This window comes from Mirounga angustirostris, unplaced genomic scaffold, assembly GCF_029215605.1.
Source record: "Mirounga angustirostris isolate CCGP_5_RB_7025 unplaced genomic scaffold, mMirAng1.0.hap1 SCAF_3, whole genome shotgun sequence".
In the NCBI taxonomy this organism is placed as follows: domain Eukaryota; kingdom Metazoa; phylum Chordata; class Mammalia; order Carnivora; family Phocidae; genus Mirounga; species Mirounga angustirostris.
In genome coordinates, this window is record NW_026991711.1 from 191,748,245 (window position 1) to 191,774,884 (window position 26,640).

General features: G+C 49.5%; 1 protein-coding gene across 2 annotated transcripts in view; it reads right to left on the reverse strand.

Annotated features, from left to right (window-relative positions):
• The window catches only part of COL6A3 (collagen type VI alpha 3 chain), a 78,579-nt gene that overhangs the window by 25,181 nt on the left and 26,758 nt on the right, over positions 1 to 26,640 (reverse strand). For both annotated transcript variants that reach the window (XM_045867656.3, XM_064587297.1), the window contains 22 exons: positions 24,384 to 24,983; positions 22,511 to 23,083; positions 20,460 to 21,068; positions 17,805 to 18,410; positions 15,817 to 16,431; positions 14,324 to 14,923; positions 13,333 to 13,670; positions 12,154 to 12,232; positions 11,165 to 11,310; positions 9,678 to 9,770; positions 9,179 to 9,232; positions 8,329 to 8,400; positions 7,590 to 7,616; positions 7,436 to 7,480; positions 7,267 to 7,320; positions 6,746 to 6,808; positions 6,082 to 6,147; positions 5,640 to 5,693; positions 3,683 to 3,718; positions 3,035 to 3,097; positions 1,981 to 2,043; positions 645 to 707 (listed from right to left, as the gene is read on the reverse strand). In XM_045867656.3, coding sequence (XP_045723612.2) covers positions 645 to 707; positions 1,981 to 2,043; positions 3,035 to 3,097; positions 3,683 to 3,718; positions 5,640 to 5,693; positions 6,082 to 6,147; positions 6,746 to 6,808; positions 7,267 to 7,320; positions 7,436 to 7,480; positions 7,590 to 7,616; positions 8,329 to 8,400; positions 9,179 to 9,232; positions 9,678 to 9,770; positions 11,165 to 11,310; positions 12,154 to 12,232; positions 13,333 to 13,670; positions 14,324 to 14,923; positions 15,817 to 16,431; positions 17,805 to 18,410; positions 20,460 to 21,068; positions 22,511 to 23,083; positions 24,384 to 24,983 — 4,919 coding nt within the window. The remainder of the gene's footprint in view (positions 1 to 644; positions 708 to 1,980; positions 2,044 to 3,034; positions 3,098 to 3,682; positions 3,719 to 5,639; positions 5,694 to 6,081; positions 6,148 to 6,745; positions 6,809 to 7,266; positions 7,321 to 7,435; positions 7,481 to 7,589; positions 7,617 to 8,328; positions 8,401 to 9,178; positions 9,233 to 9,677; positions 9,771 to 11,164; positions 11,311 to 12,153; positions 12,233 to 13,332; positions 13,671 to 14,323; positions 14,924 to 15,816; positions 16,432 to 17,804; positions 18,411 to 20,459; positions 21,069 to 22,510; positions 23,084 to 24,383; positions 24,984 to 26,640) is intronic.

Consider the following 26,640-nt stretch of genomic DNA (forward strand, 5'->3'; position numbering starts at 1 on the left):
ACGAGAAGGAGAAACAGGGGAAGAGAAGCCAGGAAAATCGGTGGGCATTGAATTCAGCGGGGACACCCAACAACGCCAGCAAGAGGCACAGAGACAACCGTGGATTCCCAAGAACACATTTCCTTGACTGAGAAAACGCCGCCCTTTCAGACTGGTTCTGATAAATTGTGGTTTCTCTTCAGGCTTATGGAAAGTCTGTTCTCAGACAGCCTTCATAGAACAAGCTGCCGTTATCCAAAACAGTCGGGGATCTGGGGCTCTTGGATTAGCTAAATGCGGCCAGCAGCGCTCCGTGCGCGCCCCGCACTGTTTAAAGAATGTGTGTTCAGCACGGCCCCGACGCTGTGCTTAGCGCCTCCAATCTGCTCTATGGCTCTGAGGAGCCCCATGCCACGGCGTGGACAGATGAGGGAACCCCCAGCTGCTGGCAGGTCCTGGCCCCACGAGAGCCAGCCCACTGAGTACAGCCCGTGTGTTCCCTTGAGGCGGGACGGGATAGGGATCCCACTGGCCAAGCTGGATGGCGACGGGAGAAGCTGGGTGTGCGCGAGGCAGGGGGGCGCACGGACGGATGAGACAGAGGCTCAGGGGTTCCGGCTGGGGCTCGACCTCAGGACATGAGCTTTACGTTTGTCAAGACAAACCTTTCTTCCCAGGGGACCGGTCCTGCCACGTTCTCCAGGAACACCTGCGGTCCCTCCGCTTCCCTGGAGCACGAGGAGAGGAGCACGTCAGTGAAATATTCACCGCCCCCCCAAGCCAAAGGGCCTGAGCCCTGCCCCACATCGCGCAGCACTCAGCGCCACTCACGGTGCTGGAGACCCGAATGCAAGCCCGCACAGACAGGGCTTGTGCAAATCTAAAACATCAGGGCGACCATGCAGCTCCAGTGTCCGCAAAGGGACACATACCCCGAGTCCCTGACTAGAGGACCAGCACCCAGGTTTCATATGCCTCTGTTTCCCTTTGCATCCCTCCACATGGACACCTGCGTGTGCAGGTGTGGAATCCTGTGTCCGTGTATCCATTGAGCGAGCAAATAAATAATGATGGAACATAGCTCTTAAAATGAAGTGCAGCCTCCAGAGCCCAGAAATGACCAGAACGGACGTACCAACAACAGGAGGTAGCAGCTACTTGTCGTCGGTGACCATTTGAAGAGCTTCACCTCACCCCCACTCCACCTTAAACTCTTGACTAATCACAGCTTAAATAATGTGAGACCAAAACCACAGAAGCTCGGAAAATAGGTATTTCCCAGATTGCAAACTGGGGAAGGACCATCCACACAGACAGTGGCTCGCACAAAGTTCCTGCTTCGCTATCCGACCTTTTGTGCATTTATGTCGCGACAGGTCAGGCCTTTGCCAGTTTTTGGTCACTCTGACTCTCCGTAACAAATGACAGGGTAGCGCCCTCGGTATCCCATCAGGCAGGAGGGACGCCAGCGCCGGGGACGCCCGGTCCCCACTCGGCTCTGACACGTTCCGCGCATGGTCACCCACCGCCGAGATGGATGCTCACGCCTGTGGTCATGCAAGTTAAAGGAGCAGCTTGTGTGTGGAACCTGAGCATGGGGGGCGCCTCACACAAAATACCGAACCACAAGGCAATCTCTAGGGGCCACCTCTGAAGCAATTTGGCATTCGCGGAGAATCGGGGCAGATTTAGTTAGACCTTATGCAGTTCTGCCCTCAGACTCTGGAGATGCGGGACGGCCTCCCTATGCTTACCACCCAGCTGGCCCATGTTGGGAAGGAGCAGCACTGGGATTTAGAAGCCCCTGGAGCACCAGGAAAAAGAGTCTCTTACTTCCTCAGGGAAACTAGCCAGTCACCCAGTCGCCGCGAGGACTGAGGCTGACCCAGGGAGGAGTCGAAGGGAGGTCTGTCTACAGCAACACCATCCCCGGGACCTCAGCCCGTGCAGTCCTGTGCTCTCCACTTAGCTAAAGACGGGGGTGGGATCAAGTCGACTTACCCGAGGCCCAGAAATGCCTTGTTCACCGATCAGGCCTGGAGGACCGGTGGGACCAGGTGGGCCCTGAAAAGTAAAAGGCCAACGTAAGTGCTCTGTGAAGGTGGCACTCCATGAGGAACCTCAGGACCCAGAGGCCAGAGCCTCGCTTCTGCCAGCCAAAAAGCCTGCTAGAGGCCACGCTTCTGTCTCCACTCTAACAGTAGCCCCAACCCAGGACACAAATGGGGAAGTCAGTTTAAAAAAAATGCAAGGAACGAGGGGCGCTTGGGTGACTCAGTCGGTTAAGCGACTGACTCTTGATTTCAGCTCAGGTCATGATCTCAGGGTTGTGAGATCGAGCCCCATGTCAGGCTCCGTGCTCAGTGGGGAGTCTGCTTGAGCTTCCCTCCTTCTCCCTCTTCCTCTGACCTCCCCCCCCCGCCATCTCTCTCTCTCTCTCTTTAAAATAAATTGAATTTTTTTAAAAAAATTACAGAACAGGAGTTCGAACAAAAGCTTGTCCGCAGATGTCCACGGTAGCACTATTCACCATCTCCAAAAGGTGGAAAGAGCCCAAGTGTCCACCAGCTGATGCCTGGGTAAACAAATGGTTGTCTGTCCACACTGTGGAATATGACTCAGCCACGAAGAAAAAGGAAGCATAGACACACTACTACATGGAGGAACCTCAAAAACATGATGCCCAGTGAAAGAAGCCAGACAGAAAAGGCCATATAGCATATGATTCCATTTCCATGAAATTTCCAGAAGACACAAACCCACAGAGACAGAAGGGAAATGAGTGGTTTCCAGGAGCTAGGGGAGGGGAGATGGGAGTGACGGCTTAACGGGGAGCGGGCTGCTCTGGGGACGGTGAAAATGCTTTCTAACTACATAGAGCTGATGGTTGTACAACACTGTGAATGTACCATCCGCCAATGAATTGTTCACTTCGCAATGATTAGTCTCGCGTTCATTTTGTAAAACTGACGGTCACCTCAGTGAAATTTAAAAAAAAATACCAGAGCATCCGGGAAAGCATCACAAGGCACGCAGCCTTGCCGGGGATACTGACCTGTGCGCCTCGGGTCCCCTGCTCTCCCACGGAGCCCGGCTGGCCGGGGCTGCCCTTGTTGCCCTTGGAAACAGAAGAAGACAGAGGGGAAGGGTCAGGGTGTTTATGCCAATGTCAGCTGTGTGTTCCACGGTCACATCTGGACAGGGGGACAGGGGAACAGCCCCACGTGGGGGCGGGGGCCACCGGCATCGTGCCTCCAGACTGAGACATGACCCCATGCAGCGGGGGTCACTCTGCACTCTTATGATGGTTTCTCACTCTTTTCACCTTCTGCTCAGGATGCCTTTGTGAGACGGGGAGTTTTTAATCCAAACCTGCTTTGTGCAGGTGAGTAGACGCTGAGACGGGCCAAGGCCCAGATAAGCAAGCACGTCGGGGCTGAGGTATGCCCAGACATCGCCTCCTCCACCTCTCGCCTTTGCTTCTGCCCCTCGTCCCCACGGCCCCTCGGTTTCACGAGCCCTTCAGAAGAGGCTCGAGTTAAGGAGTTGGCAGAGAAGGTGGGGCCAGCTGTCTGAGCTTCACGCCTTGCTGGCCGAGGGACAGTGCTTTTGGCTCCCGGGCGGGATTGCATCCCTGCCCTCTGACAGCACACGGTGAGTCCCGACGTGATGGCAGAAAAGAGGCGCCAAGGGGGAGACCTACCTTAGCTCCCACGGGTCCCCTTCGGCCGAAGCCACCCTGTGGGGAAGTCACAGAAACTCAGAGGGAGCCTGGGGACAGAGCCCGGGGCTCTCTGCGACGGGAGCCACCGAGCACCAGACGCCGCGCCTAGCGGGCCCCGAGCAGACGCACGTGAGACCCCCTTCCTCCTGCTCTCATCTCTTCGAGCTCTTGCTTCCGTGCTGCCCTGTTAACCACCCAAATCCAAGCTTTCAGAGTTAACTTCAGACCTGCCAAGCAAAATAATGACTCGCTCTCGCTGCACGATCCCAGCCAGTTTCAAACAAGGATGTGAAATGGTAATGTCGACCCATCTGCTTTACGACCATTTTCCTAACTGCGGGGAGAGGTAGTGAAATATGTTCATTCTAATGGAAGAGAGTCCCAAACTCTCCAGATGCTCCTGGCCAAATAAAACACATACTCCGTTAAGTAAAGCATCGGGAGTGCACGTATATGTGAACCTAAAAGCCCAACTGTACTTAGTCTGGGCTCGTGACTTGGCAACATCTTCCTCGATGTTCCAGAAGTGACCCCTAGTTCAAATACATGTGGGCCCGCAGCGCTAAGTAATCCTTTAATCCCGATTTTGTGATGCTTCTTCTCTAATGCCAACGGTTAGGATGGGAATGCATGAAGGTCCTGTCCTGGGTGTATCTTTGCGAGATTAAGCGTCGGTATTCTGGATTCTGTAACACACCAGCTCTGTTACAGGGCTTCGTGCATCTGCAGCATCAACCAAAGAAAGGCATTCTCCGCTCCCAGTGGATTTTCTGGGGGGATTGTTTTGCCATTATTCACTGTGGTGGCAGCATCTTTAATGCAAGATTTTGGTCTCCTTCCACGGACGACACATGGACCAGTGGAGGAGGAGGAGACAGGCCAGACTCCTCGAGAGTGACAATCTGGCTGGCCTCCCCCAAAGGGGACACCCTGGAGCATGGCCAGAGGCCACCAGTGCTCAAAGACGCACGGCTCATGCCAGAGGCAGCCTGCAAAAGCCTGCAGTGGTGGCCTGAGGCGTGAGGTAACCCAGGGGGAAGGACACGAGTCACCCTGGCATGAGCCTGGTGCAGCGAGGTCGTAAGGGAAGGAGGAGGCCAACAGCCAGGCTTCGCCCAGCTTCAAGGGTGAGGTAAGAGCCCTTGACCATATCAAATTCAAACCCAAGTTTCTACCTTGCCCACAGAAATCAAACAAATGGTATGCCAGGCTCTGTTTTAAGTCCTTTCACGAAAACAAGTTTCGGCTCTGCTCGCCCACAGAGCCGACAGCCCGTTATGACAGTCGAGTATTTCCGCAGTCGCTGTTCATTATACAGCCCCTCAGCGTTATCCAGGACTCTCTCCTACTTCCAGAGCCCCGAGCTCTGGGTTCCCAGGAAACCTCCTCAAGATTGTACACATAACTTCGGCTTTAGCAGCACTTTAACAAGACTCAAAGAGCCGGCTCGCAATGAGCTATCCTGCAACAGACATTCGTGGAATGTCTTGGAAAGCCAGCTGCAAGATACCATTCGCGAGGAGCCAGGATCTGCTTGCATCCTTGAATTACAGCAGTACAATCACTTAACCAACCAGGATACGACCCGTCAGCCTTCCCGCCCCTCACGCCCTCGCTCCCCCTCTATTCCTGCTTCTGTCTGGATTTTTAAAATATTTAGCAGGATAAAACCAAGCCAAATATTTGAAAGCAGCAAAGATACTACTTTTAAAAGCATCTGTTGGATGTGGTTTTTTTGGACGGGCAGGAGGCAGAACCGGGGGGTGGGGGAAGAGAGGGAGCACAGAGCAAACTATAAGAATGAAAAATTCCTATAAGCAGCAAGGTCTGGGTGACAACAGTTTCAGAAATCCCCTTAAAGTCCCTAAGTATAAAGCTGCTGAGTAGCTCTGCTAAATCTTCCCAAGGAGCCCCCCAAGCCCCAAGAGGCACTCACGTCTTTCCCGATTTCTCCAGGGCTTCCAGATACCCCGTCTCTCCCAGGGAGACCCTGAGGTGGAGAAAACATCGGCCTAAGAGTCTCATCTGCAAAGAAGACTGTCTAACTCTGGCACACTGGGCCAGACACTACGGGAAAAGGGGCACACACCCAGGGTGGTGGGCTGCTTGGTGGGGCCCCTTAGACGTGGGTCGGGCCTGTCTCCACAAGCCTCTGGCTTGACAAGCACTTTCCATTAATATCCAAGGGGCACAAATCTGCAGAAAAGAAGCCCCTCTTGGAGGCAGCTGCTATTGTTCCCTGTTGGGGAGACCCCTTCACCTGCACACACAGTCCGCTCCTAGCCTCGTGTGCCCCACGGCCCCGAAGACCACTTCCGTGGCCTCTGTGGCTGGGCAAGCCGTCGGCAAGCGGGGCCTGGGAATGCAGAGCGCCGTACCATGGGGCCGATGTCTCCAGTTTCTCCTTTGGGTCCTCTCTGCTGACTGTCCTGTCCTGAGTTACCCTGTGAACAACACGGGTCAGGGACATGAGCCGCATATGCCAGAAAGGGACGCTTGAAATTCACATGAGGAAAAGAAATGGGGAGAAAAAGGGGGTTTGCAGCTTTTCTGGTTCCATGGTTCTACAAAAGCCCTCTCAGGCCAGCCTCCTCTCCTCCTGGCCAGAACAAGGCGAGAGGGACCCCGGGCCACTGCCCTCCCCAGAGCCAAGAGTGGTCCATGACCCCACAGTCAGGCTGTCCGAGTGGGGTAGGTGGGCTCTGCAGGACGTGGCTGAGGGGTGGTGGCTCAGGGTCTTAACGTTTTTGCCACCCCTAATAGCTTTCTAACCACCTGATCCTCTGGATTAAAGTGCCTGAGACCAGCTTTTAGGGAAATTTCTGAGGTCTTCGTATGCTAGGCCTTGCAAACGCTGGTCTTTGCAGGTAAGAGAGCAAATGCATCTCCAAAATTGTAGGAAAAGGACAAACCACGTATGTTATTGACACATTTAAAGGCAATTTCAAAATTCTGGTTTAAAATTCTTCCTTTCAACCCACTTTCCTGCAACCCTCTTCCCCAGATGTGGGTCTCAAACTGCGGATGAGGAAGCTCCCTTACCGGGTCACCTCGAATTCCAATGTCCCCTCTCTCTCCCTTGTCCCCTTTAGGTCCTTTGTCCCCCTAAATAAAAAGCACAAGCAGAGACAAAAATTAGATAGAGTTTCAAATTTGTAGCTCACCCTTAAAAGCACGTTCTTCAGTTCATAAATCTTAAACAGAACAGCATTTCCCATTTGCTCATTTACATGAAGGTAAAATGACTTCCAGATGTTTCTGATTTGTTCAAGTAATCCCAAATATTTACTGGGACCTATTCTGTACCAGGCACCAGGGAGTTGTTTAAACAGAACACACTCAGTCCCTGCCCTATGAGACATAACTCTTCAAACAAACAAACAAACAAAAAATCTGATGTAATTGTCCCAGCTGACAGAGGACCGAGGCGACGCCAAGGATGCACCCCTAGAGGACATCAGGGAAGGCTGCCTGGAGGAAGCAGGGATGAATAAAAAAATACATTCCTTAAGGAAAATGTTTTTTGTTTTCCCACAATGGCAACACTATGGAAACATACTGACCCTTCTACCGGGATTCCCTTTTTCTCCAGAAGAACCAGGCAATCCTTTGTCTCCCTGTCAAAGACAATAAGAAAACGTCACTCCTGGCACAATTTCCAGATCTGAGGGATGAGTGGCCGGGATGTTCAGGACTGGACGCGGTGTGGACTCAGAGTGTGAAATCGCTTACATCTTCACCGTCGAGACCATCTAGCCCGATTTCTCCTAATTCACCCTGCGAGGGAACAAGACACAGAGTGAGGATAGAAAGCCATTCTGGCAGAGGAGAAATGACAGATACTGGGAATGCTTTAAATTTAAAAAACGGAAACAAGCGTAGGTACCTTCTCTCCTGGGAATCCGCGAGAGCCCTGGAAGGTAGGGGAAAAGGGAGACATTAGCTCCTCCCTGGAGGCCAAAGAGAAGAGGCTAGAACAGGCTGGGGGAGCCCCACCCCACCTGAGCACCCCGAATCCGAAATTCAGGGTTGGGCACTCATCTGTCTGTGCTGCCCTCTCTCCATCACATGGAGGATCCTAAGGCTAATCTGCCAGAACCTTGACTCCCTGAGCAGAAGGGGGCCAGGCTCCAAGATCCCTTTGTGACTTTGCCCCTCGTTGGCCCCTTCCCTTCAGCAGCTGTTTTCAAACTTCAGCACACGGAGGAGAAAACAAATCCAAGTATTTCACACAAGGAATCTTCTAGCGCTTGCCATCCACTCTGCCCCAACACTTTCCTGGCTTCTCTCGGGGTCCGGGGCTGGAGCCGCTGGCCCCCAGCCCTCCCTCCGCCCTGGCCCGTGCGTTCTCTGTCCTTGTGACTGCCTCCTGACTTGCCCATAGGAAACTATTCCACTATCCTCAGGCTCCCTTCCCACCGTTGCCAGGGCTTCTGAGCCCGCCAGACTTTGGAGCCGCCCTCCAATGAGAGGCTGCTGGCCGCTGGGGCCCCCGGGGGCCTTCCTCCCCAAGGAGGCATTTGGGGAAACTCTCTCACTTCTGCAGGTGCCACTGAATGCCCTCCACCTACCAGGGCCCTGGGGCTGTGGGTCCCCCCACACTCTCAGGGGCCAACACACGGTACCTTTACTCCTCTCTGCCCGGGGCAGCCCTGGAAACCTTGAGTGCCGTTCACGCCAGGAGGACCGCGCTCACCCTGCCCGAGAGACAAAGTCATTTACAGGTTGGAGCTCCTCCTTGTCACATGCCTCCACTGAGTTTGCTTTGCAGGGAAAGGCGTGTCCTAGAAAGTGGATTTTGCTGGCAGGGATGCTGTTCGATCCCGGTGAAGCCTCCAGCACCCTGCACCCCCAGCCCTGGGCAGTTCCCGCCTCTGGAGGGAGTGGGGCCTGGAAGGGTCTGCAGCTCAGAGGGTACCTCCCTGGAGGACCAAGGGTGGGCAGACTTCTGGGTACTGGGTGCTGGGAGAATCCTCGGCCTGACGTCTCCTCTGTGCCATCCCTGGTTCTCAGCTCTCCAAAGGGTCCTGGGGTCAGCCCTGACACCCAGCACTTCCAGCTGGGAGCCCGTGACTTCACCTACTCCCCACCGGGCCCTTTATCCCCATCCCAGGGCTGGGCTTCCTGCTGGTGTCTCAAAGCCTCTCAGACTTCATTGGTCCCAGGAACTGCTTCCTGAGCCCCCAGCTGGACCCTCCGGTGGCCCCAAGTCTCAGAGGCCATCAAGTGTCTCCCTCGGAAACAGGACCAGGAAAACCCCCGCACCGCATGCCCACGTGGGTCCTGTCCGGGGGCATCACGCTGTGCTCCACAGTTAGAGGTCGGAGGGCAGTCGTGGAGGAGGTCAGAAATTAATGTTTTCCCAGTAGGAAAGTCACTGGAAATGTGACGGATTATGAAGCCCACAATTCAACCCCAACGTGTGAGGAATAAGGACGGAATGAAAGCTTCAAGAACAAATTATCTTGTACTTACGGGTCCACCCTCGTCACCGGGATAACCTCGATAGCCATCTTCCCCGGGAATACCCTAGAACAGAGCAAATCAGTTCCTCAGTTAAGGCCCATAGTTTCCTTTGTTCCACATTCAAGTGTCTCCCCGACCCCCTTCCTTTGACAGAGCAGTGCCACCGATCAGCATGGCTTTAGCTGTCCCCTTGAACTTGGGCTTCTGCTCATTATTCCAGCGTAATTAATCCAGCGGGATCTTAAAGACTCTGATCTACTGAGAAATCCTGTCCGTTTCCTGTAACTTAGACGCATTTGCTAAGAATCCCTGTTGACCATCCACAGCAAGGTTGCTAGTGACGCCCACCGATTTTAACAGTATTTTATAAAACGAAGAACCAGATGCCCTCACCCCGAGGAAAGAGAGAAGGTGGCGGGCATCCAGCGCCCCTCGGGCCTCCTGTTGAGCCCCTGGGACTCTGCTGAGATCTAGCTCCAGGTGTAAGGGAAGGGCAAAGCCACCTTACCTTTGGCCCAATGCTGCCAAGGGGCCCACGGTCTCCCCTTTGTCCGGAGCATTTGCAGGGAACTCCGCAGCAAGCTTTCTCGGCAATGTTGTCCTACCAAAAGGAAAAGAAAGTTCAGGTCTCAACAATGTCTAGGGGAAAAAAAAAAAAAAAGCATAAATATGCCGTGAAGGTCAAAATCTGATGTGCGTGGATTTCGCAGTGAGAGATGAAGTTCTGCTCGCGCGGCATTCTCTCCGAGACTGGCTGAGCAGTCAGGACAGCGGTGGTGAGTCACAAATGGGAGCGCGAAGAGCGACCAAAGTTGGATTTTATTCACAGTGTCACCTCAGTCTGGGCCTTACTTCTACAAGTTTCCAACACACATCTTCAAATCTCAAAGGTTAAGCATAACTTACATAGTCTTAAACTCCAAAGAGCAAGACCTAAGAAACAAACTGCATACGGCCCGGACAGAAGGATCTCCAAAATGGAGATCCATACACCCTTCCTCACAGCCATGGTCAGGGCACAGATTATGGGGCCCGCCCGCAGGAGGCCTCGGGGACAGCCGCTGCGTGGGGGGCAGACACAAGTGGCCTGTGTCTTAGCCACCAGCACCACACTCTGGGTCACCAGTGGGGCCCACACTCAGCAGACACCCTCGACGTTCCCTTCCCATCCTAGCCCCTGGCTTGACGGGGAAGCGCACGCCCAAGAAACAGTTCCAACTGCTAAACTCATGGTGGTCCGATGCTTTTCTTGCGCTGGGCTTCTTAGAGTTTTCACTTTCTTCCATGTCCCGGATGCGTCAACTAACACGACCTCCTTCCACCCAGTAACAAAATAAAGTCCTAATTCCAGCCCCGGGAAGAAGGAACAGTCAATCTGTCCCACCGCCCACTCTTGCCTCCAGCAAACAATCCCTAAATTGACCACTCAGCCCCACATCCCCCGAAGGCCCGCCTCACTCCCACCCGGGAGCCGGCACCTCCAGCCGAGAGAGGCTGAACTCAAGCACTGGGAAGCCTCGGGGGGCACCTTTATTTGCTCCAGAGGAAACTAGGAGAGAAGGCAATGGAGATGCATCTCGGCCCAGAAAGGGTCTTTCTTTTCCTGCATAGCCTTGTTTTCGCGTGCAAGCTTTCTGATGCTTACAACACTGTTTCCTGTTTGGGGACAGTCTGATGTTTTGCCTTTGCGGCAATCTTATGAAGGGCAAGACGCTCACGAAAGGGAGCAGAGGAAACCACCAGCAGCCTGCCTAGAGACCCACCGTCCCCCTGGCTGTTTTCCCAGCTCTTGGATACCTCCGTTTCCAGGACTCACGCTGGGGGTGGCAACAAGGCAGGTCCCTCCCAAGTGAATTAAATTAACTGAATTTTGAATTACCCATCCAAAGAGCCCCTCTGCCACTCATCTGGCAAAAAAAAAAAACCTTGATTATCTTAAGATGACAAAGAATTTGGTATCCGGACCGGTTTGTGGGTAGAGACATAAAAACTCACGAGCTGCTCTGCTAGCTCATAATCGAGGTCCAGCAAGTTGAGCTGCAGCGGCCTGTTGTACAGGAAGCCTCGCCCGAACTCCAGCTGCATCAGTTGCTCCAAGTTGGCTACGCGCTCCAGGCCCACCAGGATCAGAGCCTGGACCCCTGCAAGGAGAGACATCCACCGTGGCTCGCCCGGCCTTCCAAACCACAACCTCGTCGCCCTCCTGACTTTTTATTTTAAAAGAAAACTTCAGTGTAAAATGTGGCTTTTACCTGAAACGTATGGACTCAAACTAGTTAGCTACCCTGAAGAGTTAACATACTGGAACCTTGGACGCCTCTGGGCAACCGTTCCAGTCGTAGAACTAAGCTGATCAGGAGAAACACAGGAAGTGACATCACGAAACATATTCATACATAAATTCGTAAACTCTGGCCTGACCGGACAGAACACAGGGATGCTGTGGAAAGAGCTGCAAGGCCCCACCCCCAAAACTAGATTAACAAGTCTCGTCTTCTTGCTCAGGAAAAGCCAGCTAAGAAATAGAACATCCTCATGGTAAATTTTGCTTCTCTAAGCTTCTGGTGTTGGCATTCGCTTTCTGATAGTCAGTGCTACAAACTCCAAAGCAGACAGTCAGATATTATATAATAGGCATCCCTGTTTATCTAATCACCTTAAATTTGGAAAACGTGTGTTCACTATTTGTTTGTCTAATGAGCATCTTTTTGCTTAAAATGGTATTTTTGAGCTGTGATCAAAGTGTCATGTTCTTTTGCAAAAGCATCATGCTTTCTAGATGTTCTGCCGCCTGAATGAGTCTGAGAACCTGAGTCCTGTGTCAGGACTTGGTGATAAAGCCATCTGTGGTATGAGGGGAACTCTGACAGCCCCAGGCAGGTGACAGAGGGCCAGACTGTGGGGAGGAACCCCCGAGGGTCCCCCAGAGGACTCCTGGCTCTCACCCAAGCCAACTTCTCACGTTTAGAAAACCCACAACCCACCTTCTTGTCGGAGTTCCTCAGACGCCTTTTGTAAATCAGCCAGACTTCCATCCACTCCATCCGTAAAATGAATGACCACCTGAAAATAAAGGATCAGTCAAACCCCAGCCACAATTAGAAAGAAACATTACAGACTTCCAGAGGGGAGACTGGACCATTCAAACCCTCCATCTTACAGTTGAGGACACTGGGGCCAACGCTGAGAAACGATCATCCCCCGGGCATAGCTCTTTGATACCGTGCAATAAATGAGGGATAAAATAAATGAGTCTATTGTGGTGCTTGGTTAACTTACAAAATCACAATAAAAATAAAGACAGTTTATCTCATTTTCCTATTTATGTGATATAGTTTCTAGAAATTGTGTGTGTGTGTGTATGTTTGTTATGGGCTGAACTATGTCCCTCCAAATATCATATGTTGATGCCTTAGCCTTCAGTACCTCAGAGTATTACTGTATTTGGTGATAGGGCTTTTAAAGGGTCCTTAAATTTAGGGAGATCATTGGGGTGGGCTCTCATCCAGTGTGACTCGTCTCCTTCTAAGAAGAGGAGATTGGGACACAGACACACAGAGGGAAGACCGTACGGAGACCGAAGGAGAAGGTGGCCTTCTGGAGGCCAAGGACAGAGGCCTCCGAAGACCAACCCAGCAGACACTCTGATCTCAGACTTGCAGCGTCTCCTGGATTGTGAGAATAAATTTCTGTTGTTTCAGCCGTCCAGTCTGTGTAATCTGTTACGGCATCTGAGCAGACTAGTAGTGTGTGTGTGTGTTCACATTATATCTATATATGTATACGTGTATGTATCTATACATCACACTGAGAGAAAGAGAGAGAAACAGAGCATGATGTCCTTAATGGATAGGACTACAATTAAACATGAATTAATCATCACTTCAACTCAGTCAATCTTAATTACTGATTTCCAGGAATTTTTTTTAGAGTATAAGTAAAACTACTGAAATGAGGCAGATAATACATTTCAGACTATTGTGATCAGTTGACGACAAAGCACCTCCATGATCAGGCACTGCCAACCCCGTCAAACATGAAGAGTGTTTATAGATGAAGAACACTTTGGGGAAAGGGGCATCTGGACATAGAGGTGTCCCTCCTGACCAACAGAAGTCCAGAAACTGCACAGGAAGCTGGAAGAAGGAGGCACCCACGCTCACCTTTACACTCTCTGGTGAGGACTGTCTGAACTTGTTCTGATAGACCTTCAGTGCGTCCGCAGTGAGGACATAGGGCTGCTGGCTACGCATGTTCCGGAACTTCTCAAACAGCTCCGGCTGGTACTCGGCAAAGTCAAAGGCCTCCACAGGACCTGAGGGCGTGCTGGCCACCACCGACACTCGCACGGTGGGCATCTGGTCCCCGCTGCAGCTGATTCTTTGCATCTGGCTGATTCTATTCAAAATGGCGTCCACCTTGGACTCAAGGCCCTTCTGGGTCACAAATACGTTCTGGTCTCTTGATCCATCAAACCCCAGAATCACATCCAGATTACAGGCTGCAAAAGCAAAGTAGGCAATGAGCTCTAAGTCAAGGTGGCCGAAATGAGTCTAATACACAGGCACAGCCCCAGGACGGGTACCGGGCATCAAGCTCAAGGGCAAAACGAGATCCTTATGTGTGAGCTTTGAGAAGCAATCCGTCTGCCTCTCAGGGAACACCAGTGCTGACTCTTAGGAACTGAGAGTGTAGGTCATTTTAATGGGTTTGCTTTTCTGGAGTGTTAATCAATTTTGGCCTGCTATCCAGTCGGTGTTCACGTACATCCCCAGATTGTGCTTTAAATTAAATGCACTTGAGAACTCAGATACTCTGATCTCAAATAGTTGATCTAATAAAACCTATAAACACAAACAGGTATCAATAAGTCTGAATTATTTGGGAGATCCAGGAATAGAGGGAAAAAGCAAATCTTAGAAGAACAACAAAATACAGACTTCCAGCCTTACCCTGAAAGATGATAATGTAGCTTTGTCGATAACAGGGGCCAGGTGGTTGCCAGGACCCAACCCACCTGGATATAGGGAAAATGGCTAAAGAAGCCAAAGGCTCAAGGAAGCCATGGGCCAGCACCAGGCACCTAAATAACTCAACAAGTCCTAAACATTGGCATGACAGAATGAAAATGTACACATAAAGGGGATCGGTTACCTTTGGAAATATCAGTCACACCCGGACATAAGGTCTCATGCATTGCATCATGCAGAGTTTCCAGAACTTGCTCGCTCAATTCAGACAGCTCCTGAACATTCCCCACTCGGAACGCTGTAGCACTGTTGGACGCTATTTTCCCAACCTCCTCTGAGTCGATGTTCTTCACGCCGACGGCAAACACTTTGACACCCTTCTGGGTGAGTGCCAGGCTGGCCTCCTGGGCATCCTCCACTGACTTTCCACCCGTGATCACAAATGCTATCTGAGGGACCCTCTGATCCAGGCGGCTGCCTGCCTCTGGCACGAAGTGATTCTGCCGCAGGTGCTCGATGCCCACCTTGGTGTTTGCATGTCTCCCCCCTTTGTAGACCACTTTGTTGATGGCGTCAATAATCTGCTCCTTGGTGGAAAAGTCCTTCAGGAAGAACTCATCAGTGGGGTCAGAGTTGTACTGGACCAGCCCCACCTGGATGGAGTCACCCCCCTCATACAGCGTGTCCACAATTTCAGACACGAAACGGAGCACTTCCTGGAAACTGTCCCTCCTGAAATTGATGGAGCCATCCAACAGGAACACAACATCTGCTTTCTTTTTCTCTAAAAATGATTAAAATGGAAATGAGGAGAAATTTGGTTTCCATATCCATACCAAATATACAAAGTGTAAAGTAAATGGAATAAGACATTCCTGGAGCTTATTCACAGTAAACACATTTGCTTTATTCCATGCCTCTATAGTTCCCAAATTCATAGCCTCTATTATGCTAAAGACAAGAAGATAAATGATAAATCATCTGAATAAGAAGATAGGAGGCAGAAGGACTCAGGGAAACTGAGAACTGAGTCTGATTATCCCATGCAAAATGGTATCCTGTCACAGATTCAACTGTCCATAAACTCAGATGTTTTAGGAAATGCCACTAACCACTTTCCTTCTGGCCAAAAATAAACAATGATGTCTGACAGGAGTCGAGGGGATGTACTAGAGGCAGATCAAAAAAGGGCTGGGAGAAACAGATTGGAAAATGGGAAGCAGACTCCATACACCTGTGGAGGATTGCCTGCCAACATGCTAAGAGCTTCAGGGAAGCCTGCCAAAAATCAAGGGCATTTGGGGGTACTTTCCTAATTATAATCAAGCCATCAAGACTGGAGTAAAAGAGGGGCATCCACTAGCCAACCTCAAAAGATTCTGTCCTATTCTGAGAGCCAATGAATCTGTGGCTAATCCTCAATGCACCTTCATAGAACTTTTCAATGGGTCTCTGACTAGCCTTAGAGAAGCCTCATGGAAGAATCATTGGCCATGTTTTCTGGGATATGTTTCCTTCTACAGTTCAACTGAATCATTTTTCCAGTGTTTGGTTTTTACTTATATGTGCAGCCACAACCCTAACAGATGAAAATTATTAAAATAAATGCTAATTATATTTTTCAATTAAAAGGTAATTGATGACATGCTCTGTAGTTACAGGTCCCATGGATCGTACCTGGCCGTGAGGGAGAAGGTATGTCCACTCCTGGAGGTGCAGGTGTGACCCCAGAGGGTCGAAAGGCATGCATGACCCTGTCTTCTATGCTGGGGAGCTCTCTGAACTCTCGCACCGTGAATATCAGCCTGGGGTCGTTGGTGATGGTCTGTAGCTCTGTTCTGTCTATATTTCGGTCTCCCACTCCTAAACTCACAATCCCTGAGGAGCTAATCACCTGCGAAAACCTGGAAATATCATCCTGTGATTTTCCACCCAGAAAGAGAACCAGGTGTTGGGGCACCCCGTCTTCTATCCGGCTCCCAGCAGACTTGACAAAGAGGTTTCTTGCCACAAATTCCAGAGCTTTGCCAGCGTTCAGTGGGGACCCCCCTCTGAACCTCAGGCGACGTAAGGCATCGAGCACAGCAGCCTGGGATTTATGGGTCTTCAGGAAGAATTCTGGGAAGACCTCATTGCTGAACTGTACAACCCCAATCCTCACTTTATTGGGGCCAATGTTGAGTCTGCGGACGATCTTGATAATAAAGTCCCGAATATGTGCAACGTCATCAGGCTCGATGCTGTCAGAGGTATCAATTAGGAAGACAATGTCTGCAGCATCACTCTCAATAGCTGTGCATAGAAAGAAAAGAAAAGGAAAACTCAGTACATGACTGGTTATTTATCTGGTTTTGTTTCTGCTTTCATTTCTGAACTTTGCCTTATGTTGCACCACAATATTAATTAACATTAAAATTATAAGCTGATGTACATGCGTTTATCTCTTGAGCTTTTTAAAATTAATCTCTAAAAATTGGGCCTTTTTCACCAAAACAATTTCTGCTTTTTGAATTATTGGAAGTTCTCCAAAACTTTCTCTAAGTTTACTCTATTTTAATTTTGGCTTTGCGGTCTGGGTTACAACTAGTTTTAAAAAATGTAAACAGTATTTAGAAACTGGATTATCAGAATCTACAGAATCACGAGCTGTTACTACCTGAAGGGATCAAGATCACCCGGAACAACATCTTTGGTATACAAGAAGAGAGAGACAAATGAGGTTAAATGTCCTCTCTGTTCGAGGCCACCACTTAAATAGTGATGGGTGAAGAATGCCAACTCTCTCCCACTGTGCCACAACAGGTCACCAGGTGTTTGACTCATGGGATTTCCTCCTGCCCACATACCCCTAGCATTTATAAAATTTTTTTTTTGTTTTCATTGTTATTTTCCCTATTTTCTTTATATGAATCCATTTTTAAATACAAAATTAATCAAGAAGTCCTGGGAAAGATGAGCCACGTTTTCCTTTTAGTTAGAATTCTAGGTCCTTCTTGGATGCCATTTTATTGAGCTACTCATACATTGCCACTCAACAAATTCAGCCTCTTTTGCCTCATAAATCAGTAGGCTACTTATAATGGAAACATAGCACAGCAAAAGCTGAACAAGTCATGGAATTTAGCCATCAATATTGAGAAAGAGAAAAGCTGGCCCAGTACACACAGCCAGGCTTTGGGTTCTCCTGTAGAACACATAAGATTTCACAGAACACAAACATCAGAGTCCTGAGTACACACTGACAAAAAGAAGACAAAAATAACCAAACACCTGCCATCCTGGCTAATAGGAATGCCTGCTGCCTCTTTACCAATTATAGCTTTAGCTCTAAGTGTAGAAAGATACCTAATCACAGAATTATTTTCATTTCTTGACAATATCCGATCCAGGCCAAACTGCCATTTGGCAGCCTTCCACAAAATTGCTTACCATGAGCTCAAATCCTATCCTAAATCCTTTCTAACACCCTCTTACTGAGATGCTCCATGGTTCCCCATCATGTGCATCCTCCCTCCTTGCAATGAGCAAAGGACATAACTAGTTCAATATCAGGTGTCCCTTTATTTTATTTTAACTTATCATGAATACCATGGATCTATGAACTTGTTATTTTTTTATATTAAAAAAAAAATACTCAGAGAACAACAACAAATACCCCATCTTACCTGGAGAAGGATAGCGAGTGCTGGCCAGGATCTTCTGTATCTGCTCTGAAGTTAGGGTTGTGATGGGGGTCAGTAGTTTCTGCTCCAGGCTGGGCAGCTCCCGGAATGTGCTCACTGAGAACACATATTCAGGGCTCAGAGAGATCTTAACCAACTCTTCCTGGTCTGCATTCCTTGCAATGGTAAATGGTGCCACACCAGACTGCTTGAGCTCGGCTGCAGAATCGTCTACCACATCATCAGACTTCCCAGATGAAATGAGGACCAGGAACTGAGGGACCCCCTCTTCAATCCGGCTCCCCAGTGGCCTCTTGAAGATATTCCTTGACACGTACTCCAGGGCACCACCAATGTTGATCTGCCTCCCACCTTTGGGCCTCAGCCGCCTCACTGCATTCTGCACTTCATCCTTACTGGAATGGGCATTCAGCAGGAATTCCACCCTGGGATCCTCGCTGAACTGGATGACTGCCACCCGAGTCGTGTCGAAGCCCACGTCCAGGTAGTCAACCAGCCTCTCAATGAGGGCGCGGATGTACTGAAATTCAGGACCAGCACTTTGGGACCCATCAATGAGAAAGACCACATCCTTCTTGCTTCCAACACCTGTGAATCACATGTTATCATGGGCTTCACCTTTGCTGGCACCAAATTCTTAGTGTTAATGAACCACCTCCCAATTTGTCTTGGAATCACCACCTGACAGACAAAATATCCTCATTCTGACTCTTCTAGTTAAAATACAAGTCCCAGGAGTGAATTCTGGCATTACAGTGGATTACAAGTCTGGGGGAAGAGAAGGAACCAGCAAAAGACAAAGAAGAGTAACTCTGAGGGAGGCAGAGAGTAGACACACAAGAGCCATGTCTAGACCACATAGGGATGGTGTTTCAGGAAGGAGATGATCTCAACTGTGACATGCATCAGCTTCTTATGGACCAAGCAAGATGACATCTGAGAATTGATCATGGAGGGACCTTGACAAGAGCTATTTCTGTGGAATGGTGAGAGTGAAAGACAGATCAGGGTGGATTCAGAAGGGAATTGTAAAGATTTAGAGAACTCTTTAAAAGGGAGATGGGAGCATGACTGGAGGGGGGAAGCAGGCATCGAGAGTCTTTAAGAAAGAAGAAAAAGTGATGTGTTTGTATTGTGAAGGGAATCATCCTTCCTTTCCTCAGTGGAGAAGCAATGAGGCAGGAGAGAGAATGGTGAATGGCACCCTTGCGTAGGTGAGAGGGGCAGGTGCCCAGGAGGCAGAGACGGCTCACCTGGGAACAGGTGGGGGCTGAGATATGGACAGCGGTGCTGGGAAGAAGGAGAGTGTAAAGGAAACAAGACAGGAACAAGGCAAAGGTAGAAAATAGTTATTTTGAAGAGTCAGACAGCAAATATGTTGTAGAAACATATGCTTGTATTTAAAATAAAGAAGAAGCATATGCACTATGACAAGATTTCCAAAGTGCATTCTTGAGAACCCTGGTACCTCAGGATGCACCATATAAAAGGACCCTGCAATCAAATAAATTTTGGAAATGTGGCATTCTCTTATTGAATTGTAGATGTGCAATACACATCAATTGGTGTGGGGGACTTCTTTTGCTTTGTTTATCCCACTGTTTCCCAGATTTATTTGATCACAAACCCTTTAGAGTATTCCATAGAAGCCTGTGGGGCATGCTGTACTCTGTCCCAGACACCAGCAAGGAAAAGCCAGTCCTTCTCAACTGTACCATGTCAGTCACCCTCACCTCCTTCGTTCACCCAAAGGGTACCATATCCAACATCTGACCTTTTTCTCATTTGCTTCTACTTTTCCCTTCCTTTTGTTCCCCTCTGCCTTTCCTTTTTTTCCCTCTTCACACCGTGAGGCTTCAGAGGGCACTCTGTAGAATGTAAGCCACAAGGGAGCAAGGATGCTGCTGCCTATTCACTACTGTGACCCTCCCCACCGGAGTGCCCAGGGCGGGCAGGCCCTCGGTGCTACTGTGAAAGGGATGGATGTATCTCAGCCCCCTTCATTCTCAGCAGCCAGGCTCCCACTGTTTCTAGCTTATTGTAACCAGGCCCACAAAAGGGAAACAGGAAAGATGAAATAGAATGAACTACAGTATAAGAGCAAGGTGGACTCCTGCCAATTAAGACATTTACTTCTCAGCACCAGCCACATTCAAAAGCAATCATCACACTTTGGCTCTGGAAATACCAATATTTCAGAGACTGTGCCCCAGCTTGGGGGACCCTGTGGTCAATTTCCCTCCCTTATCACAGAAGGCTGCCAGCTGGACCTGCCAGGGGCAGCTTAGAATTGATATTGAGCTGGTGCCACCAATGAGATGGTCCCATCCCTTCCGATATTATGCAGAAGCCTCTACACAGACTCAGGGATCCGCACTAAAGCCAAGCACATGCACCTCTTTGAAAATTTAATTTGGCCCAAAATATTGAATCATAGCATGTCCCCAGGCCTCTGCCACTGCTGGCCACTGAGACCAAAGGCACATGGCCCCTAATTCTTCATGAAAGGCCAGTTTTCACCCCACGAGTGTGAAGATATGGTAGAGAAAACCAACAAAGAACACTTCTGAGCCCACAGTCCGAATAAGTAGCCCCAGAGGTTTCTAGGAACAATGACCCAAGGACTCCCTTCCTTACCTGGGCTCGTTGGGAGGAGCAAAACTGGCTGCAACCTGCTTAGCTCTTCCCGGCTGAGCTGGATGACTCTGTTGGAGATCACCTGCTGGATGGTCCCCAGCTGCTGGAAGGTGGGAATGGCCACGGCAAAGTCGGGGATGAAGGAGATGGTCTGCATCTCCGTGATGTCAGCATTCCCAATGCCGATGCCAATGGGTACTGCCCCTCCCCTCTTCAGGACCACTGAGGGGCCCCTCACATCATCCCCAGACCTGTCCGCTGTCAGGACGATCAGCAGCTGGGGTACACCTTCTGTTATCCTGCTTCCGGCAGAGCTGATCAGAATATTCCTCAGGACAAAGTCCAGGGCAGCCCCAGTGTTGGGGGTTGGCCCTCCCAGTAGGGTCAGCCTGCGTACGGCGTTGACCACACTCTGCTGGTCCATGTAGGAATTCAGGTAGAACTCGGGTCTGTTCCGGTCACTGTACTGCACCAGAGCCACACGAACCCGGTCCGGGCCCACATCCAGGCTCTCCACCACTCTCTGGACAAATTCTTTCAGCAGAGGGAAGCCGCTCCTGACGCCCTCAGAGCCATCAATCAGAAACACCACATCCTTTTCACCTGAAACTGGGAGGGAGACAGCCTCAATGACACATGTGACCCAAAGGGGACCATCTGCTATGGGTCGAGGTTGGACTGAATAGTGGCCCCACACAGGTATCCAATTCAGAATCCCCAGAACTTGTGGAGGGGACTTTGCAGGTACAATTACATGAAGTGTTTGGGGGATGAGGAAATTATCCTGGATTATCCGGGTAGGCCCAGTATAATCAATCATGTGTCCTTCTAAGAGGGAGATAAGACGATGAGAGGCCAAGGAAGAGCTCTGAGGGAGGAGGCAGAGGCCAGAGAAGAGAGAAGATGCTCTGTTGCTGCTTTGCAGATGCAGGAAGGGGCCCCAAGCCAAGGAGTGCAGGCCGAACAAGACAAGGGAATGCATAATGCACGAGAACCTCCAAAAGGAGAGCAATCTGGTTGACACCTTGCTTTTAGCCCAGTGGAACTGGTTTTGGATTGCTGACCTCTAAAACTGGAAGACAATGAATCCATTTTGTCTTAAGCCACTAAATTTATGGCAATTTGCTACAGAAATAGAAAATGAATGCAGCAATATAGATAAATAGATGATAGATAGATAGATAGATGATAGATAGATAGATAGATAGATAGATAGATAGATAGATAGATACATACATACATACATACATACATACATAGATAGACAGACCGACCTTTATTTTAGAACTTGCATTATCAACTTTCAGAGGTGTACTCAGGAAACAGTGTTGGGTGGAGGAGAGACAGGAGGGCAGAACCTGTGTAACCATCAACACGTTACATAGATGGGAGCTTTTGAATGATTTGCTGCAAGTCACAGTCGATCAACAAGGGAAAAGGGAGACCAGATGTCAGGGTTACAATCCAAACCCGACAGTGTACAGCTGAAGAGTCAATGCAGAAGTTCTAAATTCTCAGTTTTTAATCAAAAGGGTTATACTTGAAATTAATTACTCTTTTAACTGCATTTTTACCAACAAATGGAAAGCGGTTAAACACAAAGTCATGGTAATAAAGATCAGCAGTTGGAAATTCCAGTGCAGCATTTATGGTGGGAATGTACCCGCCTCTCGTCACGCCTTATATTCTTGATGAATGAATTGTGGATGAATTACAGCACAGTGAGACCCTCTTAAAGTAAGACATTAGAGGACTGTGAAGCTGAAGACTGTTTTAGCTATAATGTACCCATGGTGTGTGGCTTTTATTAGGCATATAGTAAAAATAGGGTTTTTGAAAGGATTTTTAACTATTGATGTGTCTAAATCTTTATCATCTAATTATGAAATATCTACCTAATTATGAAATATTCTAATGGTCACCCTGATTCTCCTGACTTGCCCTGAGAGCAGTTAGACAATTAAAGTGGGAAAAGAAAGAGCCAGCAGCCCTACCTTACTCGTGCATTGCAGAACGGGGCTGCAGAAGCAACCAGAATCTCTATGCCATACCTGGTGTCGGTGCCCCATTTTGCACTGATTTTAAGAGATTGACGATCTGTGGCTGAAGTTCTCCAATCTTGGGAAGTGACTCGGTGGCCAGGATGAAGACGGGGGACGGCACCATCAACTCCAGCTCAGCAGGATCTGCGTTCTTGGCCTGCAATATGAAAGTCACCACCCCGCTCTGTTTCAGGTTGAGTGCAGGTGTGTCCAAACGATCCGATGACTTTCCTGCAACCAGCAGCACCAGGAACTGAAGCACTCCATCCTCGATCCGGCTTCCAGCAGACTTCACAAAAATGTACCTCTGTGCGTAGTCCAGGGCATAGCCCAGATTGAGGGCTTTGCCGGTCTTGATCTTCATTCTCTTCACAAGACTCAGGATTTCGGGCTTATTCTGGTGCTCATCAAAACGGGACTCCACCCTGACATCATCGCTGTACTGAGCCACCGCAATCCGGGTTCCCTCCGCTTTCACATCAAGCTCATCAATAACCTTGTAGAGAAAGTCGCGGACAGCAGGGAACTGGCCCACAAGATTGGCTGAGCCATCAAAGAGGAATAGAATGTCTCGCTTGCTTTCTACAACAAAAGTAGGTTGGGACACAGTGAGGGAGGAGAATGTAACAGGCACCGATGTGACTTCAGCCCAGCACCACTAGCATTTGGTAATGGGAGGTCACACAATTCACCTGATGATCACTGTACCAGCAAGGAAGGAGAACACCCACTGTCAAAACTTAAAGCACCAGCTGTCATTAAAATGTCCCATTTCAAAGCAGTGCATATTTGCCAAGGACTAGATAGAACTGGATGGGTCTACCCAATCTAAGCATCATGCTTCTTCAACAGAACAAGACAGTGGAAGCCCCAGAGGGTCCTATCCTTGCATCAGGAGGTAGTCACCCTAGGAGAACAGTGTTTTCCAATTGTTATAAATTAAACTATTTAAAATGTGGTCCATACAGTCCTTTTGCTTAAGAATTGACCCATCTCTAGCAACAAAGGCTGACATGGGTTAACCACCCAAGGATAAATGAGTTGACGCCTATCTGCTCTAACTGGATTATCTTCTCCTAACTCTGAGGTTATGGGCTAGGACCCCAAAGAGGGCCCATCATTACTCTGTGGGTCATACTGTCTATCAGTGCATCCCAGCCTGCTGTACTTAGCCAACAGAAAACAGGGAGGACGGCCCACAGGGGGCTACGAAATATCACGTGAGCATTATTTTCAGCTCAAAGAGTTCTTAGAGGTATTTTGATTAGGTTTCAGTTGTCTCAGTCTTGCTCCCCATCTGTGTGATGTCAGCAAGCTGGCAGATCCAATGCGTCCGAATCTCACCACCGTACTAATTTGCAGTGATAGCAATCGTCCAGGCTTCCTTGGGAAATCATTTTGTCATCACATAAAGATGCAGCCCTTGTTGGGTTTATTAAAAAATAATAATGATTTTCTACCTTCAGCGGATTTTGAATATAAAAAAAGATCATATAAATAATTTCCATCTGTGAACAACCCCGATGCATTCTCCCGTATGAAAGGGACTCAATCCCTCTTGCTCTCACTTCCATTCTGGATCTGTGCTCCAGAACCTTCACAGGCACTGGGGCAAGAAAGAGGGGGGTTGTGGATAAGATGGGAGGAACAGAAGCTGGATCTTCTAGACTTTCTTTCATGAACGAACTCCCTTTAGACAGAGGATCTAAGCTTGCTGGTACAGTGTCTCAAAGCCCCCATCCAAAATACTTCGACCCCAGATGCCCAGTCTTGGTTCTACAGCTCAGCAGGCTCTCCTGTTCAGACTGGGCCACCTGCCCCGCGCCCCCCGCCCCGGGGGAGGTGTTGGGGAAGGGAGCCCCGCGCAGTCGGGGAGCTTTACCTGGCTGGGCGAGGGGCACTTCCTCCACACCTCCGCTAACATAAGTGGTTAGGGGCTGAATCAGCTGCTGAGGCAAAGCTGGCAGGGAGCTGAACTCATCCATGAGATACACCAGGCTCGGGTTAAAAGCAATCTGCTCAAGCTCTGCCTTACTCGCCTGGCCAGCGCCCACGCAGAAGGTGAGGACGCCTGCGCGTGCTAGGGCGTTGGCGGCCGGCAGGTAGGCGTCGTCAGACCGCCCGGCTGTGAGCAACAGCAAGAGCTGCGGCACGTGGTCGCGGATCCTGCTGCCACCAGCTTCGGCGAAGTGCTGGGCATGGACATGGCCCAGGGCCGCGCCCGTGTTCAGGCCCGACCCCCCCGTGAGCTGCAGCTGCCTCAGGTGGGCCAGCAACTCTGCCTTTGTCTGGTATGTGTTTAGGGAGAACTCTGTTACGGGAGTGTCACTAAATTGCACTAAACCGACACGGGTATTGTCGCTTCCGACATTGAGGCTGTTAACTACGTTCATGACAAAGTCCCGCACGTAAGGGAAATTGGTCTTTCCAACGTTGAGCGATCCATCCAAAAGAAAGATGATATCCCTTTTGTTTACGTGAACTGCAGTGGAGCACAGAAAACAAAGTGAGACGTACACAACCCCGAGGGGCACGCATGCCAACGTCTAGAGCACACAGACTGTCGGTGAGGCAAAGCATATCCGGCTCGTAAAATATGGCGGAAGGCTGCATATTTTCCTCTAGTGGTAGCTGGTGTTTGTGAGGCGAATCGATAGCCAAGTTGGCGAAACCAAGTGGGCTCGTGGAGAGAGAGAGAGTGCCAAAGTGAGAGGGTTTGCAACCAACAGAAGTGATCAGAATCCTCGAAGCAGAACCTTCCTTCCCCGGAAGTGAAGCGACCAGCGTGCCCTGCCTTTCTGCCTCACTCAGGTTTATGGCGGTGGTCGTGGCCAGCCTTACACGGGTGAGACCGGGTCCCCCGGGCCAGCCTTACACGGGTGAGACCGGGTCCCCCGGGCTCACCTCTACACATCTGCAGAGAGATTTCCACTCACAGATAGATTAGAAGTGTTAGCCCAAGTCACCTGAGAACACGAGGTCCTGAAGGCTAGACAAAAAATTAATAAAACTGTGCTGTTCTCATCCTGAAGTATTCCTAGGACGATCCCTTTGTCCTTCTCTCTTGGTTCTCTTCTCTTGGGAGTCACGGCATCGCCTGGCAATAATCCCATGGGGTGCCCGTGGGAATTCCTCCAGAGTGAGATAATAGGATCATGGAAACGTGTTAAAATGCAAAAAGGCTATTTGCCATGCTTGGCTGAGGATAGGCACATGAAGATTCAAGAGAACAGTTCTCAAATTAAAGAATTTGTAGCAGCATACTTAACTACCTGCCTTTAAAAAAAAAAATTATCTCCCATCTCTTCCCTGGTGTCTCACTAAAATTTCAACTTGACAACTAATTTTATCCTGTGTCCTATCAAATGACTTTGGCTATGAGAGTGTGGAATGGAAGTCTGAAGGAAGGAAGAGAGAGAGAGGCTTTCAGAAGAGCAGAGAGCCTGAGGAGAAAGCATGCATCATGCAATATGGGTCATGCAGCCAACAGTCTTCCAGTGGTGAGGTTGTGAGGCGGAAAAGCTTGTTTCCGTGATATTCATCTTCGTTAAGGACGGCGAACTGTACTCATCCAGCGAGTGAGCTCACAGACTGTTATCGTGTCTTTGAAAATAACTTTTCACTGATAATCATATTAAGTGAAAGATTTTAGAAACCACTGGGTTTTTAATCTCCACGCCCATTCAGGGACTGAAGGGAAATCCCTCAGAGAAGAGAGAGAGGGTTAACATTCTGCGCTACTGGGGGCTGGGCCACTGAGTGGGGACTGTGGGCTCAGGAAAGCCAGAGCCAAGCCACATCTTGGTGGTGGCAGAAGCAGGCTGAATGGGAGTCAGCAGTAGAGACAGACCTGCGATCTGACAAGAGGTAACAACTAGAAGTGACCCCCCTAGGCCAGAAGCTAGAAGGACAGGTGGCTCCTGGCCCTACAGTTTCCGTCATATGATTTCTATTTGATGACATGTGAAGTCACACAATTCTTATCATACGACATTTTAAGACATACAGTTGTATCACATGGCATTCAAGTCACACAATCCCCAACTCAGGGTAAAAGGAAGCCTGAAATAAATCTTGTTTATGGCTCTTGTTTCCACCATTTAAGTTGTTTCCATCATTTAAGACCTGTCTCTCAGCTG